The sequence below is a fragment of the Pleurodeles waltl genome, chromosome 5 (genome assembly GCF_031143425.1).
Source record: "Pleurodeles waltl isolate 20211129_DDA chromosome 5, aPleWal1.hap1.20221129, whole genome shotgun sequence".
Lineage (NCBI taxonomy): Eukaryota > Metazoa > Chordata > Amphibia > Caudata > Salamandridae > Pleurodeles > Pleurodeles waltl.
The window spans coordinates 1767687925-1767708822 of NC_090444.1; the positions used below are offsets into that span (position 1 = coordinate 1767687925).

The 20898-nt window shown below is 42.7% G+C and overlaps 1 protein-coding gene across 6 annotated transcripts in view; it reads left to right on the plus strand.

Moving 5' to 3' along the window:
• ENAH (ENAH actin regulator) overlaps nucleotides 1-20898 on the plus strand; it is a 490360-nt gene that overhangs the window by 464361 nt on the left and 5101 nt on the right. For all 6 annotated transcript variants that reach the window (XM_069236196.1, XM_069236193.1, XM_069236192.1 and 3 more), the window contains one exon: nucleotides 4355-4412. In XM_069236196.1, the coding sequence (XP_069092297.1) occupies nucleotides 4355-4412 (58 nt within the window). The remainder of the gene's footprint in view (nucleotides 1-4354; nucleotides 4413-20898) is intronic.

Consider the following 20898-nt stretch of genomic DNA (forward strand, 5'->3'; position numbering starts at 1 on the left):
AGAAGAGTAAGCGATATGCAGGCTTTCACCATTCAGCATCATTTCCTCCAATTTAGAAGACAATAGGGTAATTTTTTGCACACAGCTTAAGTTTATTCCTAAAGTCCCATTAGACTTTCACCTTGATGAACCTGTAATTCTGAAAACCTTCTTTCCAGACCCTTAGACGCCTGCTGAAAGGGCATTACACTCTTTAGACGTCAAAAAAAAGTTTAAAGTTCTACCTGGACAAAACAAAGTTTTCACTAATCTAATCCGTTATTTGTAACATATAGAGCTCCAAGGTAAGAATATCCTCTTTTAAAACAGGGTCTTTCTAGATGGATTTCCAGCACTATTCAATTCTGTCACCAGAAAGCGGGCAGGCCATTACGCACATCTGTGCGTGCTCGTTCAACAAGAACTATGGCCATGTCAATGGCAGTGTTTTTCTGGTGTGTCCCTTCAAGAAGCTTGCCTAGCAGTGAACTGGTGAAACAGACACACTTTTATGCAGCACTACTGCTTGGAATCAGCAATTCACAGTGATACAGCAGTTGGGCAAAGCAGTGCTATGGCATCTTTTCAAGAGAAAGTGAACCATATCCTTCTTCCCACAATCCTCTTACATGTAACAGACGTTTTGCAATTGTAGCTGTATGCATTTCTGATATGGTATTTTATCTATATTTTGATATATAGCTAAGTATGTGTATATCTTTTCCTACATGTATATGTCTTGGGGACACAAATGTGCTTCTCAACTGCTATTTAATCTGATTCAAGCATGTAAATCCATGACAGATCCAATACCGGAGTAAGCAAATAAGTTACCTGTAACTACTACTGTATTGCAATCTTTCATAGACTCACATGCCTCCCACCTCTCTGGGTGTTTTACACTTGTGCTCTAAAATCCAAGGGACTGGGTTTTTTTTTTTCCAGGAGGGTTCCTTGGCATAGCCTGATTGGCTGAAACCTAGGTTTGGTCGTCTTTTTTTTAATTTATTATTATTTTTTTCTTTCATTAAAGAGGACTATGATATGTAATTAAATTGAAGGGTCTGAGGCCTTCCTAGTCTATACCTATCATTGCGTTGCTTTTATAAGGTACCAGGGGACTCCCATCTTGACGAAGGGGAATGATTCAAGCATGTGAATCTAAGAAAGATTCTAATACTGGAGAACTACAGTTAGAGGTAAGTAACTTATTTTCTTATAGAGGCTAAGTAGTTTTTTTTTGTGGAACCAGGTACTGTGGTTCTGGTGATTCCAGATATTATAGTTACTCCTAATCCACCATAAGCAGACAAGTCCTTGTCCTGACACCCAGATGATAAACCAAGAAAGAAAAAGTGGAAAAGTGTTTGCAATTCGTGATCTCAGTGACTGTTACATGCACAGAAAAAAAGTGTATATACAAGTCTAAAAAGCCAAAAGATTAATATGAAATCGATTATCCACACATTTTGACACTTTGTGTTTTGGTTTCAACACAATTGTAGCATGATTAGTTAGTTCTTAAATGATTCAGATGTATTTAAACATACACCATCCATTGCTGATGGTAAAGTTTTGTTGCTGGTCATAGTGCAGTAGATGTCCAATTTACCAATACAGTTAAATAGTTATAGTGTGTAAAGAAATGGCTCCCTGTTGCAGTTACCCCCCACTTTTTGCCTGATACTGATGCTGACTTGACTGAGAAGTGTGCTGGGACCCTGCTAACCAGGCCCCAGCACCAGTGTTCTTTCACCTAAAATGTACCATTGTTTCCACAATTGGCACAACCCCCCTGGCACCTAGGTAAGTCCCTTGTAACTGGTACCCCTGGTACCAAGGGCCCTGATGCCAGGGAAGGTCTCTAAGGGCTGCAGCATGTCTTATGCCACCCTAGGGACCCCTCACTCAGCACAGGCACACTGCTTGCCAGCTTGTGTGTGCTGATGGGGAGAAAATGACTAAGTCGACATGGCACTCCCCTCAGGGTGCCATGCCAACCTCCCACTGCCTGTGGCATAGGTAACTCACCCCTCTTGTAGGCCTTACAGCCTTAAGGCAGGGTGCACTATACCACAGGTGAGGGCATATGTGCATGAGCACTATGCCCCTACAGTGTCTGAGCAAAACCTTAGACATTGTAAGTGCAGGGTAGCCATAAGAGTATATGGGCTGGGAGTCTGTCAAAAACGAACTCCACAGCTCCATAATGGCTACACTGAATACTGGGAAGTTTAGTATCAAACTTCTCAGAATAATAAACCCACACTGATGCCAGTGTTGGATTTATAAAAAAATGCACACAGAGGGCATCTTAGAGATACCCCCTGTATTTTACCCAATTGTTCAGTGCAGGACTGACTGGTCTGTGCCAGCCTGCTGCTGAGAGACGAGTGTCTGACCTCATGCGGTGAGAGCCTTTGTGCTCTCTGAGGACAGAAACAAAGCCTGCTCTGGGTGGAGGTGCTTCACACCTCCCCCCTGCAGGAACTGTAACACCTAGCAGTGAGCTTCAAAGGCTCAAGCTTCGTGTTACAATGCCCCAGGGCACTCCAGCTAGTGGAGATGCCCGCCTCCTGGACCCAGCCCCCACTTTTGGCGGCAAGTCCAGGAGAAATAATGAGAATAACAAGGAGGAGTCACTGGCCAGTCAGGACAGCCCCTAAGGTGTCCTGAGCTGAGGTGTCTCTAACTTTTAGAAATCCTCCATCTTGCAGATGGAGGATTCCCCCAATAGGATTAGGGATGTGACCCCCTCCCCTTGGGAGGAGGCACAAAGAGGGTGTACTCACCCTCAGGGCTAGTAGCCATTGGCTACTAACCCCCCAGACCTAAACACACCCTTAAATTTAGTATTTAAGGGCTTCCCTGAACCTAAGATTTTAGATTCCTGCAACTACAAGAAGGACTGCCTAGCTGAAAACCCCTGCAGAGGAAGACCAGAAGACAACAACTGCCTTGGCTCCAGAAACTCACCGGCCTGTCTCCTGCCTTCCAAAGAACTCTGTTCCAGCGACGCCTTCCAAAGGGACCAGCGACCTCTGAATCCTCTGAGGACTGCCCTGCTTCGACGACGACAAGAAACTCCCGAGGACAGCGGACCTGCTCCAAAAAGACTGCAACTTTATCCAAAGGAGCAGCTTTAAAGAACCCTGCAATCTCCCTGCAAGAAGCGTGAGACTTGCAACACTGCACCCGGCGACCCCGACTCGTGGAGAACCAACACCTCAGGGAGGACCCCCGGACTACTCTACGACTGTGAGTACCAAAACCTGTCCCCCCTGAGCCCCCACAGCGCCGCCTGCAGAGGGAATCCCGAGGCTTCCCCTGACCGCGACTCTCTGAAACCTAAGTCCCGACGCCTGGAAAAGACCCTGCACCCGCAGCCCCCAGGACCTGAAGGACCGGACTTTCACTGCAGAAGTGACCCCCAGGAGTCCCTCTCCCTTGCCCAAGTGGAGGTTTCCCCGAGGAAGCCCCCCCTTGCCTGCCTGCAGCGCTGAAGAGATCCCTTGATCTCTCATTGACTTCCATTGCGAACCCGACGCTTGTTCTAACACTGCACCCGGCCGCCCCCGCGCCGCTGAGGGTGAAATTTCTGTGTGGGCTTGTGTCCCCCCCGGTGCCCTACAAAACCCCCCTGGTCTGCCCTCCGAAGACGCGGGTACTTACCTGCTGGCAGACTGGAACCGGGGCACCCCCTTCTCTCCATTGAAGCCTATGCGTTTTGGGCACCACTTTGAACTCTGCACCTGACTGGCCCTGAGCTGCTGGCGTGGTAACTTTGGGGTTGCTCTGAACCCCCAACGGTGGGCTACCTTGGACCAAGAACTGAACCCTGTAAGTGTCGTACTTACCTGGTAAAACTAACAAAAACTTACCTCCCCCAGGAACTGTGAAAATTGCACTGTGTCCACTTTTAAAATAGCTATTTGTGAATAACTTGAAAAGTATACATGCAATTGAAATGATTCAAAGTTCCTAATGTACTTACCTGCAATACCTTTCAAACAAGATATTACATGTTAAATTTGAACCTGTGGTTCTTAAAATAAACTAAGAAAATATATTTTTCTATACAAAACCTATTGGCTGGATTTGTCTCTGAGTGTGTGTACCTCATTTATTGTCTGTGTATGTACAACAAATGCTTAACACTACTCCTTGGATAAGCCTACTGCTCGACCACACTACCACAAAATAGAGCATTAGTATTATCTATTTTTACCACTATTTTACCTCTAAGGGGAACCCTTGGACTCTGTGCATGCTATTCCTTACTTTGAAATAGCACATACAGAGCCAACTTCCTACATAGTGTTCTATAATTGTTTTTAAGTAACCATAGCTCACCTAATCTTCTCATCAATTGCAGGATATTTTAGAAGAAATGAGAAAAGAATTAACAAAACTTAAAGAGGAACTAATTGATGGTAAGTGTAGATTCATATTTGGAATTTTACTTTGGGCTTTCAGGCAAATGTCTACCTCATATCACTTTGATCAAAATTATTTGATATGTCTAGGAAAAGATCTCACATGGTGTGGTTTCTCTCCCCCAACCATCACAACCAATTTCAATTCTTCCATTTATTGTAATTAAAAAGTACATATTATCTACTTTGGATAAGGCACTTTCTACAAATGTAGCATGTTTTTTTCTGGAATAATCTTGATTGCTAAGTCCTCTTCTACGTTTTTAATTTTTTGACATTGGCAAAGAAAAATAAGCCTTAAATTCATAACTGGCCTTGTCTGTATTGTACCCCCAGGTGTTGAAATGTACTTCTAATGGATTTAGAGCTTTAACCAAGCATACCTTTGAAAGGAAATGTTTAGCTGCTAAAATGCATTAAGTAACAATTTGAGAACAGTTTTTACTCCCTGTTGTAGTGTAGTTGTGATCTTACATTTTGTTTTTTGAAGGCTAATGTTGTGCAGGAGATGCATGCTGCCAAATCTGTCCTTGTGCTTTTCTCGCAATATATTTGGCTTTCCAAGGTGATTGTAAAGGTTTATTTCAAAAGCAACCAATGGTTGCATTATGAATCTGTGAATTGTATGTAGGTGATCATATTGGGAATGCCACTCTGTCTTCTCATGCCTGTACCATAATAATGCTATGGATGGCATCTGCTTGACGTCACTCAGAACTTTTGTGGAAGTGTTCAACACAATACTTTTGCATTTTTTTGGTATCCCCCTTCTGTAAAAAAACGACTAGCTTGTCTTCCTACTCCTGATTGTAAGCCTTTATCCAGTGTGCCCATGTGTGTTTTTTTAAGAGCCAAAGTGTGAAATACAGTAAAGGAAATAGTTTTCTCTATTCATAGTGGACTGAAAACCTCTCTTCACTTTGTGAAGAATATTGTAATAGTTAAATGTTAATGCACACTTCTACAATTTATAACATTTAATTCAAAGTACGTTTTCGTATTTTCTAGTTGAATTTTGTTTCACACAATGAGAGCAAACCTATGAAATAAACACTTATTGTCAGTTTCTCTGAACAGATTTCATATAGGTATTGGTCTGTGCTGTTCATTTATTGATAGACTTCATTGTACATACGGTAGTTCCTTCTGAATTTTTTTTCTTTTAAAGAATTAAATACAAATTTACCCTTTAGACTGTTTGCTGCACTGATTTCCTGTTGTGATATTTGTATCCAACTTGAAGTAGAAGATTTGAACATTTTCTCAAAAGCTAAGGCACTTGCACATACTCTGAACGCACGTGCATTCCTTTAATGTCACTTTTTCCCTCTGGCCTATGATGGTTCTGTACTGTTAATCAGTAGTTTAATTGACTTGTAAAAATAAAAAATGCATACTTCAAATGCCTCTGAAGTCTGCTTCAAATGTGCCTGATCTCAGGTAAACCCTCCTGCCCCTCTAACTATAAAGTACTTTGTTGATTAGGTTATTCTCACCCCTCACCTGATTAAAGTGCTGGGCAAACTGCTGGTTATATCTTCTACTGAGGTCGAAGGGGTTGTGTCAAGAACCCTCTGATTTGCCTAAAGCTGGCAAAAATCAAGTGGGAGGATTAGGTGGCATGGCCATAGTGTTGGTAATCTCAGCGGAGTGAAGAAACAGGATCGTTCAAGAGGCCAATCGGAAGAAGAAAACAAAGAATAGGGACCTGGCGGCTTCTGTTCTTCCCAGTTCTAGACCCATACATATTGGCTATGATAAAAAGGCCTTGTTAATTAAGCAGAATAATGATGGTAAGGCAGCTTACAGTATAAGTGGAGCATAAAGGAGAAACCTTTGCTCTGTCAGGACTCAATCTGAGCCATAAAGAGGAATGGGTTTCTAGTGAAGGATTTGGGTGATGGGGTGGGTTGGGGGTGAGGGGGCTGAGTGTTGCAGGTTGTGTAAATTCTCTTCATTATGCGTCTTGGGTTTGCTTCTGAGGGGATCTTTTACCAGTGATGTGATGCAAATGCTGTGCTTGATTTCTGCGTTTTGTTCCTTCCAGCCTTTGTGGCTCCTAGGAGCCACTATGTTCTATGTGAGGACCTGTCTTACTGAGAATTGTCTGTTAGTTAGATGTGCTTATCTTTTGATGTTTGAAATTCGCTCCAGCCCAGGGTTGTAGGTGGGAAGCTGTGGTCCTGACATTAGGCTTAACTTGGTTTATTAGGTAAAGTTCATACTTTGGGGAAACTGTGGTCCTGACATTACCTAATAAACCAAGTTAAGCCTAAAGTTCATACTTTGAAAATTCTCAGTCAACTGCACTATCAACAGCCACAACATCAAGAAACTGAATTTTCTAGAAACCGAGATGCCGTACCGGAGGAAGATGCAAAGTTCGACCATTGGCTAAAACTGCTAAAGCCTTTAGCAACACAGAAACAATCTCTCCCAAACCCAACCCCCTTCACTCATGAGCTCCCAATTGGGGAGTAAATTTCACCAACCATTACATTAATTGTCTAAACTTTTATAAAAACAATTGAATATACCTAATTTACTCACATTCGGGTGTGATCCTGCAAACATTCTGCATATACATCTGGACCAGCTGTTTCAGAAAGTGCATGTGCTCTCATGAAACACAATTACTGTACAAAAGCCCGGAGGGTAGCAAAAGATCCCAAACCTAGAAGGCTTAACCATCCTGAATTTCAAAGTACTAAACACAGGTAGAAGAGGGGAAAGACAGGAAGCTGACTCTGTACCCGCTATTGCAGTCCCTGAACACAGGCGACTGTATGTGTTCCATAGGTGGTGATGATCATATATATTTAAATAAGTGTTATCACAAGGAATGTGGCGCTGGTGATGGCAGTAGTGATGAAGTCTGACTCCAAGCAAAAGTGACATGGGTAGAAGAGAGAAACTAAATGATTAGATGGCAAACAGTAAGGGAAAGGAAGCTGAATCCAGTGATTCATGGCGATACAGGAGAGTGTGAGGTCTAGTGCAAGGCTCCTCATTTTAGGAATGCAGGACCGGTTGCCAGCAAAAGCCCTGTGGGTTGTATGCATTAATATCCCCATCACTAAACACAAAGTTGTTGAAATGTCAGTTTCGTACTTTCAATACAAGTCTTCTCCTTAAATCAACCACAGAAGTGTTGTGTTCTCTAAATGCATGGTCGTGGTAACTGCCCACTGAAGTTAAGGAAAGATTTTATTTCTGTCTACCTAGACAACTGGCTTCTGAAAGCCAGATCACACTAGAAAGTTGCCCGAATATTTTCTCTGAACTGTCTGTGATGCCTTCAAATATTTACAAAGAGGTGGAGAAGGTTACCCGTTTTCTGTCATCAACCCAGATGGTTCTTGGGGAGAATCACAACAACCCTTCTAATCCATACACCAGAGATTCTGCTTGTGCTTCAAATCTAGGATGAGATGAATTTCAAAACCGAGTGGTAATTGGTTGATCAAAGGGGTTACCCTTTGAAAGATCATCAGTTCTAATATAAATACAATTATTGTAAAACCCGAATATACATAATAAAATGCCTAGCATTGGTCAGCTGTTCCTTTTCTGCCTTTTGGTTGCTCTTAACATTAGACACATATAGCTCATGAATGAGGGTCAGTCACTTTTTAACTTCAAAAAAGGTCAAACTGCTGGCAGCCAACATAAACTTCCCTAATCTGGAGTCAAAGCTAAGTTTCTACCTGTGCTGTTTTACCATTCTGACTTCATATTCATGTCCTAATCCCACACACAGACCATTCTGAATCTCTCCACTAGATATCTTTTAGGTGTCTGTTGCTGACGAACTGTTGTATTCTGATGGATACTTGTGACTGCAAATTGCTCGCTTTTAGAATATCTCCAGGCCCACACTGAATCCAGAAGATTTTAAGAGTATTGCTCCAGCGTGCTGGTGGTTGGCATCATGTCAGTGTTGACTTCATTCCACCCCAGAAGTAATGATGGAGCCGCATGTAAGCTCCACCCCTTCTTGTTGATGTCGGTTCTTTTCTTTCCACTCCTTTTTTCATGGATGTGGAGCTCACTCCCTACTTTTTCCTCCTTAGATCACTAGTTTTTCTTGTAAAATTCTTTATCCCATTGTACAAGGGAACTATGTCCCTTCTCAAAACTACAGGATTTAAGCTTTGTAAACACTGTTATCTATGACAGATCCCCTTGAGGTGCGCCTTTGGTGTTTGGGTTCAGTGCACAAATCCAAACCAAGCAAATAGTGTGCCCTTATGAATCCAAAGGCTATTCGGTTATGTGAAGCTGTGTGTGCAGAACACTGAGGGAAGTCTTGTTCCACCTTGAAGTCAGGCCTGACCCATTTTCCTGTCACGAGGTCGTTCCCGTGACAGGTCGTAGTCACAGTCAGTCTTCCAAGAAGGATTTGTCTCAGTCCCGCCACTCTCAATCTGAAGTCATGAGGATGTCGGGCTGCCTTGTGGTCTCGCTTCTAGCCACTCCACAGAGGAGCCAATCCTGCAACTGATTCCAATGCATCCTGAGGTTCTCATTTGTGAGGTTGCACCCTCAGTTCTCTGCTTTCTGAACCTGCTTGAAGTTCCACTCCAACGCTGTAGCTGAGTTCCAATTTGGCACCCAAGTCCGCATCGGCCCCTTTGGCTTAAACACCAACCCAGACGGTGCAGGAGAAACATCCTGTTCTTATAGTCCTCTCTGATTCCAAGTTGTATTCGTCTTAGCCTTGACTGAGGTCTCACCCTGAAGCTGTACAGATGGACCGAATCTAGTCTGGCTCTTTGCTTCAGAGCCGCACTCCAGCATTTCAACAACTTTTTGGTTCCAACTTTGATCAGAAGTGACAAGCCTCTGTGGAACATATTTCCCCAGCACTTTGACAATTTATTCATGGACTTGTAGGAGGCCAATGGGCTGGACATCTCCCAGAACACTGGGTTTTGTTCCCTCTCCAGCTCTTCAGTGGAAGACAATGCTTCCTTTGCCATGTTAATAAATCTAGTAGTGGGTGCATTGAATTTAAAACTGTTAACTATGGAAGTCAAAACTAATGTACTGACTGAAGTTTTGTAACCTGGACGAACTTCATCAGAACCTTTATTTCCATTTAATGAAGCACCGGCATGCCAGTCCTATGGGCATCTAGTTTAAGCCGTGTTACTTTCTACCAGTGTTCATGCAGGTTGCTAGATGCCACGTGCTGGCACCAGGTAACCCTGACTTCGACACAGCACCGTACTCCAGAATATTTGGTGGTTCAGGCTTCCACCAGTAGGGTGAACCTCAATTAATTCCTTAGGACTCCCCCTGACAAAGTAAAAACGCATCAAAGCTGTTGGGAAGATGTTTTCCCTCAGCTAGTATAACCCTTTGATCAGTCAATGCCAGCTGTTTCCTGGGGAGATATACCCATGCCATAAGAGATCATGGTTAACATCTAGTTTGCAGTCCTTAAAGAATTGTGGGCCAATCTAGGTCAAACCACCCGGGATGGTCAGAATGCCATAAACTACACCATCCATTCTGAACTGGCCCCTGTCAGCTGCTTGGGTAGAGCAGTTGGCACTGGTGTGGTGTTTCAGCAGCATGCTTGGAGGCAATCCATGTGCTTCTCTGGGGGTGTGCAAGCTAGCCTGATGGATCGCGCATGTTCAGTGAGGTAAATTCTGTACTAAAAGCTTTAAAGAAAGCTGGGCCACAGCACTTTCCCTAGGCCTTTCTAACCCTGCACCCTTCTCACACCTCCCCCTGACCCCCGGTCCCCCTCCCCCACACACACACACACATGCGCGCGCACACACACACTGCTGCAACAGTCTACCAGATCACTGTAGTTTTCCCTTAGTGGTACACGGCCGCACTGTGGTAGGCAGGGTCAAATATTTCTTCAGATGGTGACAAAATATAAGATCTGGCAGGTGGGTTCTTCAGATCGTCCAACAAGGCTGTTTCCTGCCATTCCTTTTTGACCCACTACATCTTACACTCACATCAGACTAGCTTTCAGATCAGCACCTGTTCATTGTGCTTCAAGAAGTGCAGTCTTTTGGCCAAAGGAGCCATAGAGAATGTCCCAGCCCCAAAAGTAGGGATTGGCTGTTAATCCCTCTAATTCCTCGTGCCAAAGAACCGGAGGCCTTTAATCCTATTTTAGTTTTGTACCATTGTGGAATGAAAAATTTTAAGTTCACAGTGGCGTAGAATTCTGTCTGCCTGGTATCTAGGCAACTGGATGGTGGCTTTGGACCTGCAGGACTCCTACATTCATGTACCAGTCCTGCAGTCGCACAGACACTAGGCTACGAGTATTTTAAATGTATTTTGCTTCCCTTCGATCTCACTAGTGACCCACTGATGTTCATGGAAGTGATGGTGCAAATCTTCGAAGGTTTGGGATTTCCAGATTTTCCATACCTCGATGACTGGCTATTGGAGGTGTACTCGCAACAGTCACAGAGCACCTTCCAGTACAGAGAATCTCCTGACAATGTTGAGGTTCACTATAAATGTGCTGAAGTCACACTGGACTTCTTTACAAAGGCTTATTTTTCGTTGGTGCCTTCCTGGATAGAGTGCACCTTCAAACCTTCCCTCCAGTGCAGGCCATTGGGACTATGAGCTGGTGTTTCAGTCTTTGACTTGGCCTCTTGACATCTTGCATACTGCTTGTCGACTAAGCCAGGTGGCAAATGCTGGCTTTATAGTAGAAACTGAAGTCTCAGTTGATCCAGTACCAGGGGAACTAGTCTGGTTTCATTCAGGTTCCGGAGGAGATTGCAAAAGTCCAACCACAGTTGGACTGGCAGTAGGCCCCTTCCCCTGCCCCACCCACAACTGACTTTGGTGACAGATGCATAACTGCTTAGAATCAGAGGTCACCTGGGAGAGCTGGAGATCAGAGGACTCTGGTGGAGGCCCACATTTACATCAGAGCTTTGAGCCATTCTCCTGGCACTGAAAGCCTTCCTACCATTCATCAAACTGAGGGTGGTTCATGTTCTCAAGAACACCACTGCCCTGTGGTTCATCAACAGGAAGGATGGGGTGGGATCCAGGGTTCTGTGCCAGGAGCCACTTTATTGATGGAGCTGGCTCAAACGCTAGGGGACTTCGCTGATAAAGAACCACCTATCAGGATCTTTGAACCTCAGGGCGGATGAACTGCCAGCAGTGTCTGGTGGATCAAAAAAGGCAGCTACACTCTGAGATGGCACAACGGATCTTCCAGCAATGGGGAGAATTGTGGCTAGATCTCTTCACCACAATCAAACGAGTAATGTGAAAACCTTTGCATGCTAGAGTTCCCATGAAGGCTGTCTTTGAGATTCATCCCATATAGTATGGTTTTCTTCCACTGCCTCTCCTGCCCAAAGTTCTGAAGCAAAGGAACGACCAGGCTCAAATCACCCTAATGTCTCTGGACTGGGCAAGGGGAGTGCGATACCCAGAACCTCTGAGCATCTGTCATTTGAACAGATAACCACTTCAGGAGGATCCCCCTGTCGCAGCAGCATGGCACGGCTCTCTACCCAAACTTGCACAATCTATACCTTCATGCATGGAGATTAAGTGGCGCCAGTTGACTGCATTCGACCTTCTTCCAGAAGTTGAAGACTTCATTCTGGCTGCCAGTCATCCTTTCCCAAAATCTCTTGATGCTAGGTGTTGGGACAAGTTTGTAGCTTGATGTGGCACCTACAATACGGACCCATTACAGGCCATTTCCTACTGGTTAGGTTATCTCTGGCCCAGCAGGACTTGCATTGGACACTGTTAAAGATTATCAATCCAACCTTTCCTTTTTACATTTACCAAACCAACCAACATCGTTCGAATCGCCCTTTGTGGTGAGATTGCTAAAAGATTTGACTTTCAGTCAAACAGTCAGTCAACATGTTTGTGTTACATCCGACTGACACAGTAGGTCTCTGGGGAGTCGTTTTGAGGGCATTCCTGAGAACTCACCCTTGTAAATTTCATATAAATGCATGTCAGCAGTGAGCCTCAATTCATTTAAGACATATATGTCTGGACTAAAAGTATAGTAAAATAAACATAAATGGAAAATAGGAGAATTCTGGACAAAAGTTATATCAAGTAAACCAGGCCTATCCCCATTGTGGATAACAATGAAGTAACATTACTAGGAGTCAGGAGGGCCCAATCCACCCAAATCAAAGGCTTTTCACTATCCACCCTTAACAGAGCAGCTGGCATCTTTTTCTTCCATCTCCAGCAGATGGACCACCTGTTGGATGTTATTGTGCATCTGAGGCCCTTTAATAAAGCCAGATTGGTCTGGGTGGATCAAGTCTGGCCGCATGCCTTCTAACCTAGCTGTAAGTATCTTTGAATAAAGTTTGCGTCCAGATTTAAGAGGGCTATGATACTGTAGGAGCCACAGACGTACGGGTCTTTCCCCGTCTTGGGGATAACCGTGATGAGGACCTCGCCCATGGAGGGCATAGTTGCTCCCGAGGTGAGAATGTAATTGAAAAAGGAGATCAGGTGTGTTATCCGGTCAGGACCAAACTTTTTGTAAAATTGTGCTGGAAGGCCATATGACCCTGGTGGTTTATGAAGTTTAAGATAGTTGATCGCCATCTGCACCTCCTCATTGTCAAAGGGTGTACCTAATCTTTCATTCTGTACAGAAGACACTTGGAGGAGGTCTGTGTCTTCCAGATATTTAAGTTGGGCGCTTTCTGAAGTAGGTTCCGCCTTAATATGTCTCCCAGTAAAAGTCCCCAAAGATGTTAGTCTTTCTCCACATTTGAACTGGTAAGTTTAGTTGTGAATCCTCATATGTCCCCTATGTATTCCCTCTCACTTTTAACTCTCTAGTTGTCTTGCTAAGTGTGAACCTACTTTGTTCCCTTGCTCATGGAATCATCAACTGGAGGCACAGCAAAGTGAGCTCTGCCCTGTACACAGCATTTACTCTCAGAGCTGTGACTTTATGCTGTAGAGAAAATACGAACTGGGAAGATAGTCATAGGAATCAGCGCTCACAGTGAATCACCAAATTCACAAATAATACATTAGCGTATGCACGGTGCTCCTGGCAGGAGGATCCTCCTCACTCCTCCTATGTTTCATAAAAGAAACAAAACAGCAGCAACTGATGTCAGGGCACTCGTGTTTATCAGTTCATTCATCCACGTGTTTTATGGCTTCGGTGTCTTGTTCCAAGCCATCAAGCATAAGCCGGACCAGGATAATTGGCAATAGTTCAAGTTATTCTTGAAATGAAGTATCCATTAGAACAACAAAACCAGCAAACTTCCAACACGTGTTTCGTCCTGTGAGATAAATAGTCTCAAAGATTTCATCAGGGCTTAAGCAGCATCTAAATAGGGCCACAATTCCATAAAACAAAATCCAAGTCCTGATGTATAGGCCCATATCGGTGTGTGTGTACACCTATAAGTAACTCCGTAAATTACACGGAAGAAAGATCCGCGTTCATTATGTCCTGCAGTGCTCCCGTTTGCTGAAAAGGGCGCAGGTCATCTCGAGAGAGCCTCTCTAATCAAAGGGTGGGGGACCTGCAAGGGTGTCTCAATGGGCCCATTCTCCATTACAGGGTGACCACCACTGGGGCATGGCCAGGAAGGATTATCAAATGGATCGTCACCTTGTGCAGCTCTTGTACCCTTGCTTGACTGACAAAAACAAAGTCAAACCTAGAGTATGTACATTGTGGGCGTGAGAAGAAAGCATAATCTCTATCATTTAAGTGAAGTGTTCTCCAGGCATCAACCAGCCCCATTTCCTCCATCGTGCATTTCAATGCTTTGGAAAAGTTGCCCATCGGTGAACGATGGGGGTGTGTGCTATTGCTGGCAGCATGCCTAGCGAGATTAAAATCTCCCATCAGGAATACATCCCCATCCGTGAATCTCCCCCGACATTGTTAGTCCAGAATGAAGGAGCTGTTCTTGGTTAGCATTGGGTGCATAAATCGAAGCAAAGGTAGCTGGGCGACCCCTTAGTGACCGACCATGACGATCCTCCACTGTATCGGTTTGATGCTCAATGGGGTGTAATTGCAAAGACAGCTGGAACATAAGCACCACACTGTTGTGTTTCATGGAGGCAGAGGACTTGAAAGTTTGTGTGTATGTTTTAGTCTATGGTCGTCCACCCGTTTAAGGTGCGTCTTCTGTAATGCAACCACAAGGTAATGTTGATCTACTAACTATTTCCATAGTTTGTCGCTTAGCTGGGCAGTTTAGACCTTTAACATTCCACGTAAGTGTTGTCATTACCATAGCTAGTGAGTTTTTGTATAACTGAGTCTAGCTCGCCCATGGGGGATAAAAACCGGGCCTCAACCCCGCCCCCCACTCATATCATAGACAATGTGTCCGTCTCCATCCTTGTTTATTTTTCCAGAACCCTGAATAAAGAAAGTGTAAAACAGGGACAACCGGTCCTGAATTCTGAAAACTCAGTGCTAGTGTCAGGGACAACTTGGGCGGTTATGTATTGCGTGAAGTTAGAATAATTGAGGATAACTGGAGAGAATTAGCTTTGTGAACCCAAAATATTAATGAGTAAGGAAGAGCTTGTGTGCATGAAGTTCTGTATGTAAGCAAGTACCTACTCTGTGTGACAAGGTCTATTCCCCACTCCCCCTCCCCAAGGAGAGGGCAATGCCGTCTCTGTAGGTTGTTTGTGTCCACCCATTCTGCATTGCGCATATCAGGGGTATCTGACAATACCAGGGGGTACCATGTATCTAGCAAATTTTGAGGGCGAGGACATCTCTGGGTTAGCTAGGCCCCCCCCCCACTCCCCATGGCGAAGCTCAGTGTGCTCCCTCACTTGGAGTTCCCGGACCCATCTTCTCTGTACGCTCTTCGAGGATAGGGTTGCACAGCAGATTCATAGCCTCCCATAAGTCAGTTACATGACCGGATTTATTTTGTAGCTCGAAGGCAAGACCAAAGGGAAACGTCCTGCGGTACCTGACATGGTCTCTCCTCTTTCTCTTACTGGCTTAAACTGCTCATGCCTGGCCAACGTGGCAGGGGCTATGTCTTGAAACAGTACACAGGTCTATCCCTGCAAAGTGGCCTTCTCAGCTTTTTGCGCTGCCTGGAGACAGGCCTCCTTGACCTTGAAGGAATGTAGTTTTACCAGCACATCCGGTGATAGTCTCTTGTCACCTGAATTTCAGAGACCAACCCTATGAGCTCTTTCTAAATTCGCCTTTATTTTTTACTCACCCAGGAGATCCTTAAACAGGCCCACCACAAAGGCCTCGAGGTCTGGCCCCTCTGCCTCCTCCGTCAGTTCTCTGATTCTTATGTTATTGTGGCGCAACCTGTTCTCTAGATCTTCCTGTTTGAGTTTGGAAGTCTGGAGTTGTTGTCATAGGGATTGTATCACTTCATCCAATTGATTCGTGTGGCCCTCTAGTTCTGAGGTCTTCACCTCTACCTCCAGCACCCTTGCACCCACTGATTCCAAAGTTTAACATTGAGGTCAGCTCGAAGTGTATCCAATAAGGAGTTCAGGTCCTCTGTTAGCTCCTCACGTAGTTATTTTTTAAAGTCTCTTAGTGATGAGAGTAGCTTATCTGGTACATGACCCATATCGGTAGTCTCCGGTGATGTCTGTCTCGCCTCCCCTGGGATGAAGTAGCTGTTAGACAGTTTTTTAGGTGGCATGTGACAAATTGGAAACCTCCAGCAATATATGCGTCAGCTCTGCCATCGCTTTGCTTCTGCTAGTGGTCCACTGGCCCCAATGTTAGCCCTAATAATGCAAATTGAGGCACCATCCTCACCCGGGTGCCAGGGCTCACTCTCTCGATAGCGGAGGGGCCATGTAGGGAGGGTAGCAGCCTCCGCTCCACCGCAGCAGTGTGGCATTCATTCACCTATTTACCAGGACAGAAGTGTCTGCCCCGCCCACTCTGTTCATAAGCACCCTAAGCGATGAGCTGGACTACAGCCAAGACGCCTGTCATTCTCTAGATGGTCTCTCTGTATGGTTCAATATTCATAAAGGAATGGGCCACCCCAACTAAATAATAAGTAAAATTTTTTGTAAAGTTAAAGCAAATATTTGTAGAGCCGATATAGGCATCCAATGATTTCTTTGTTTATTGTTCAGTTTCAAAATCTTGTTTCTTTAGTTGCACTTGGTGATATATATAAAATAACACAATGATACAATTTCATATCTCAATATAGCACCATTCGCTTGATTTCATTATATACATTATAACAAAATAGAGCAAGAATTGACAACCCCATCACAACAATAAATACACATCATACATATACTCTACTCCTACAGACTCAAGCTTCAATCAAGAAATCCATACTCCCCAACAATTTGTTTAAAAAAATCCAAATATGTACACAGACTAACATGACTTAAAATATTATAATCAAAACAAAGATCATAAAGTACTGTCTATGATATCCAATTAAGTCTACACGACTGTAGGTTTTACTGTAGATACATGTAAATCCTGTCTCCAACAAGGATTAATGTGCTAAGTACATCTTAATCTTAAATCCAAAAAGATGGAAATGGTGGATTAGTCTTGATCCTATATCCAATAAGATTGAAGTTTCAGTGGCATTCCTCCTAGGGAACCACCTTCATCAGGGCACATCCAATTCCCAAATTCTCTAACTTTAGAGTATACTCAGCGTAAGTAAGATATAGGGAGAGTTCTGCACTCTCAATAGAGAAATATGAAGTCTTATTCTGCAATCTGAAATGAAGACATATAGGGCTCATTAGGATCAAAGTAGGCATATATTATTTAAAAAAAGGTTCATCACATGTGTTTGGTTCCAGCAATTCCAACACCACATGATGTTCATGCACTGCTCTCATGCTTGTGGTGTTCCCATCATTGGAGAATGATCAATAGAAGAATAACCACCACCAGTGATAGTAATACTAAGTGTTTAACTTCCCTATTAATATCCATATCTTAAACTAATCCCAATAGTAGTAGTGATTGTAATAAGGTGCATTATATATCCTAATTGGTCTTCAAATCTCATGCTGGTCCAAATTAGTCTGTTAATATTATATAGGGTAGAGGCTAACCTTATGTCTACTCTTGTTGTTACAAACCAATATGTAGATAAGATGAAATAGGAGAGAAAAACATATAATTACCTAATTCTGAAACAAAACATACGAGGTAGTATTAGCATAACCAAATGGATACTAGTGATCTTAATATGGTTTAATTATCACCCGAGATGCACGAAGACGTAATCGATGTATTAATTCCCTTTTAAAGACTCCATATCGCTGACTCGGGTACATCGTGCCTGATGTTGAAAATCTGCAACATAGTAACGGGATAAAGGTAAACTACCTGCAAACTTTGTGTATTTGTGATGTCTAGTTTAGATCTATTGTAAGATTTTAAAAGAATAATAACCTAGTAATGACAGTAATATAACCCTGACTAGGAACCTCGGGGTGACTACATTCATTGGAAAAAACACAATTCCTATTATGAATCCTATGGCTAAATCTCTATCGCAACCTTCTCGAGGTAAAAGAATTACGTCCTAGGTATTAGTGGAGTCTTGGGACAATGCATATCCTGCTTTATAGAATCCTGTGTCCCGGCCTCCTTACTTGGCAGAATGGTACAACTGGAAAATAGTTACATAGCCTTTAACACTGTTAGAGACAACAATGGTAATAAATGGGAGCTAAAAATAGAAATAACTTCTACTCAACTCAATCGAGACCTTTCGCACCAGTGTTTACAAGGCTCGTGCAAGGAAAAATAACAGGTGTGCTTCTGAAGACCTCTTACCTGTTTGATGGATCGATAGCCTCCGACCTACTAACGTCCTACAGTCAGACTCCTCACAGTCCTGCCTATTTAAATGGTCCAATCTCAAAAGAGCCACGCTCCCAAGACTTCCGTCTAGTTAGACGGGAAGTCTTGACATTGAATACTACCTGTGAGAACCTAATAGTGAGAGTGTTACCGCCCTCTTGAAATAGGGTCACACGGTAATGTTTATCTATCTATAGCATGTTTAAAAAGAATTCAGCATAAAGGTAGACCGTAAACGAAAAATAAAAAGATGGTAAAAAGAGATGTATGAAAAAGATTAAGTATATATTATTTTTGTACAGAAAACGCAAGCGGGGAAAACTGCAAATGTACTTCGAATGGAGTATTACCCATTCTTTGAGACAATGAGTTAATGTCCAAGGAACTCCAACTATGATAATCCTTAGGCGCCCTTATTTATTCAGAAGTTCTAGTCTACAAAATGCTTCGCTCAGTGCCTTCGTCTTACATAGCCAGAAAAAAGGAATAGAAGTCTCATCATGGGAACCAGATAGAAAAAGCAGAACGGTATATCTCCCATCTTGAAATGGATGGGGGGGGGGGGGGTGCGAATCTTTCTGAAAGTGAGAAAGATATAGAATAAGGGATGAAGAAAGCAGAAAAGGCATGTGTGTGTATATGTGTATATATATATATATATATATCTATATATATATCTATAGATATATATATATAGATATATATATATAGATATATATATAGATATATATATATAGATATATATAGATATATATATATATAGATATATATATAGATATATATATATATATAGATATATATATAGATATATATATATAGATAGGGCTGAGTATTCAAGATTAATTTCTCCCTAGTACCTATCCGCAAAGGTAACACGTCGCCCGCCAAAGGAAACTCTATCACATCTCCCGATAGTTCTATATAATCGCTTTCTCCCATGGAATATTCTCATTCAGTCTGTCTCCAAGTATCCAAAATATAGATCCAGAATACTTCTCTTTATTTTTCCTAATCTTGATGGTATCAAATCCTTGTACTGTTTTAACCCTTTCCAAGATGGTCCTGATTATGTCCTGCTCTGTATGTTTCTTCAGCTCCCAGTGCTGTACTAATGGAGCTCCTTCTTTTTTATGTTGAATAGCTGATTTATGTTCAGTCAAAGGGACCCTCATTTCCCAGCCTGTTTCTCCAACATAGCCCAGTCCACATGGGCAGCAGATAAGATATAGCCTATTCGTAGTTCTACAGTTAGTCGTATCACTCAGTTTGAATTCTCTTTTGCCCCATACTAGCACATCAGAGACTATAGCACCAGCACACATCTGACATGTGCCACATTTGTGGTTCTGTCTGATGGGATGTCGTCCATTTATAGATTTCTGGCAGTAATCATTATCAGTTATCATTGCTGAGTTAACTAACCAGTTACGTATATTCCGATTCCTTTTAAAGGCAAACAGTGGTTTCATTAGCTGTGGTAGATCATTATTCACATGGAGAATATACCAATGTGCTAAGATAAGTTTCCTGATTTTATTGTTTAAATTAGAGTGTTGTACTACACAGACCAATTCTTCTTCCTTTTCTTTGTCCCTGTTTTCAAACATGTTCTCTATTGTAGTATTTCGCTTTTTTATGGCGTCTGGGATATCCTCGTTTCAATAGTTGCTGTTGTAAAACTTTCACATGTCTATTGAAGTCCTGTAATTTGGTACAGTTCATGCGAATACGTAGAAATTGACTGAACACGGCATGCCTTGTTTCTGACATCTTGGATGGAAGCTGTCGAAATGAAGGATAGTGTTTCTAGCTTAGCTGTAGGATTAGTATATAAGGATACTTCAATCATCTGATTTGGATGTTGTATCCATATATCTAAAACCTCTACCCTTGTTTTACTTTTATTGGCTGTGAATCTAAGATTAGAATCACATACATTCATCCAAGCACAAAACTCATCAAGTTGCTCTTCTGGTCCTGTCCAGATTAAAAAGATATCATCGATATACCTGGACCATTCTTGGATATTTTCGTAGATGGGTGCCAATTCATTGTATATATGCCTCTTCTCAAAAAGGCCCATACAGAGGTTTGCTATACTAGGAGCACAAGAGGCTCCCATGTTGAGATCTTTCTTTTGCTGATAAACTGTTCCATCAAATTTAAAATAGCTTTCCTTTAAGGTGAACACTGTAACACGAATAAATAATGCTCTGTCGTCCCTGGGGAGTCAAGAAACTCTTCAACTGCCTCTAATGCTGGTCTTTGCAGGACATTTGTATACAGTGCTTCTATGTCCATAAAATTCCTGGTCACAGATAAGACCTTTCTCCAGGGCCCATTGGCTAATTCTTGCAATTCTTGATCCGGTCTTACTTCCCCAATTGCCTCACAGTGCAATAATGTTCTAGAATATTTAGCATAGAGTAAATCTTTCGTTTGTATAATTTGGTGTCCAAGAGGACTATCCCTCCACCTTTATCACATAGTTTTACTGTTACTCGTTTGTCTTTCTATAATCTGAGCAGGGCACCATATTCATTTAAGAAGAGATTGTGTTGAGGCCTAGATATAGATTTTAAAATATTTTGAATTTTCATGATCAGTGTCTTCTCAAAACAATCCCATCTCTGGTCCAATAAGATCAAG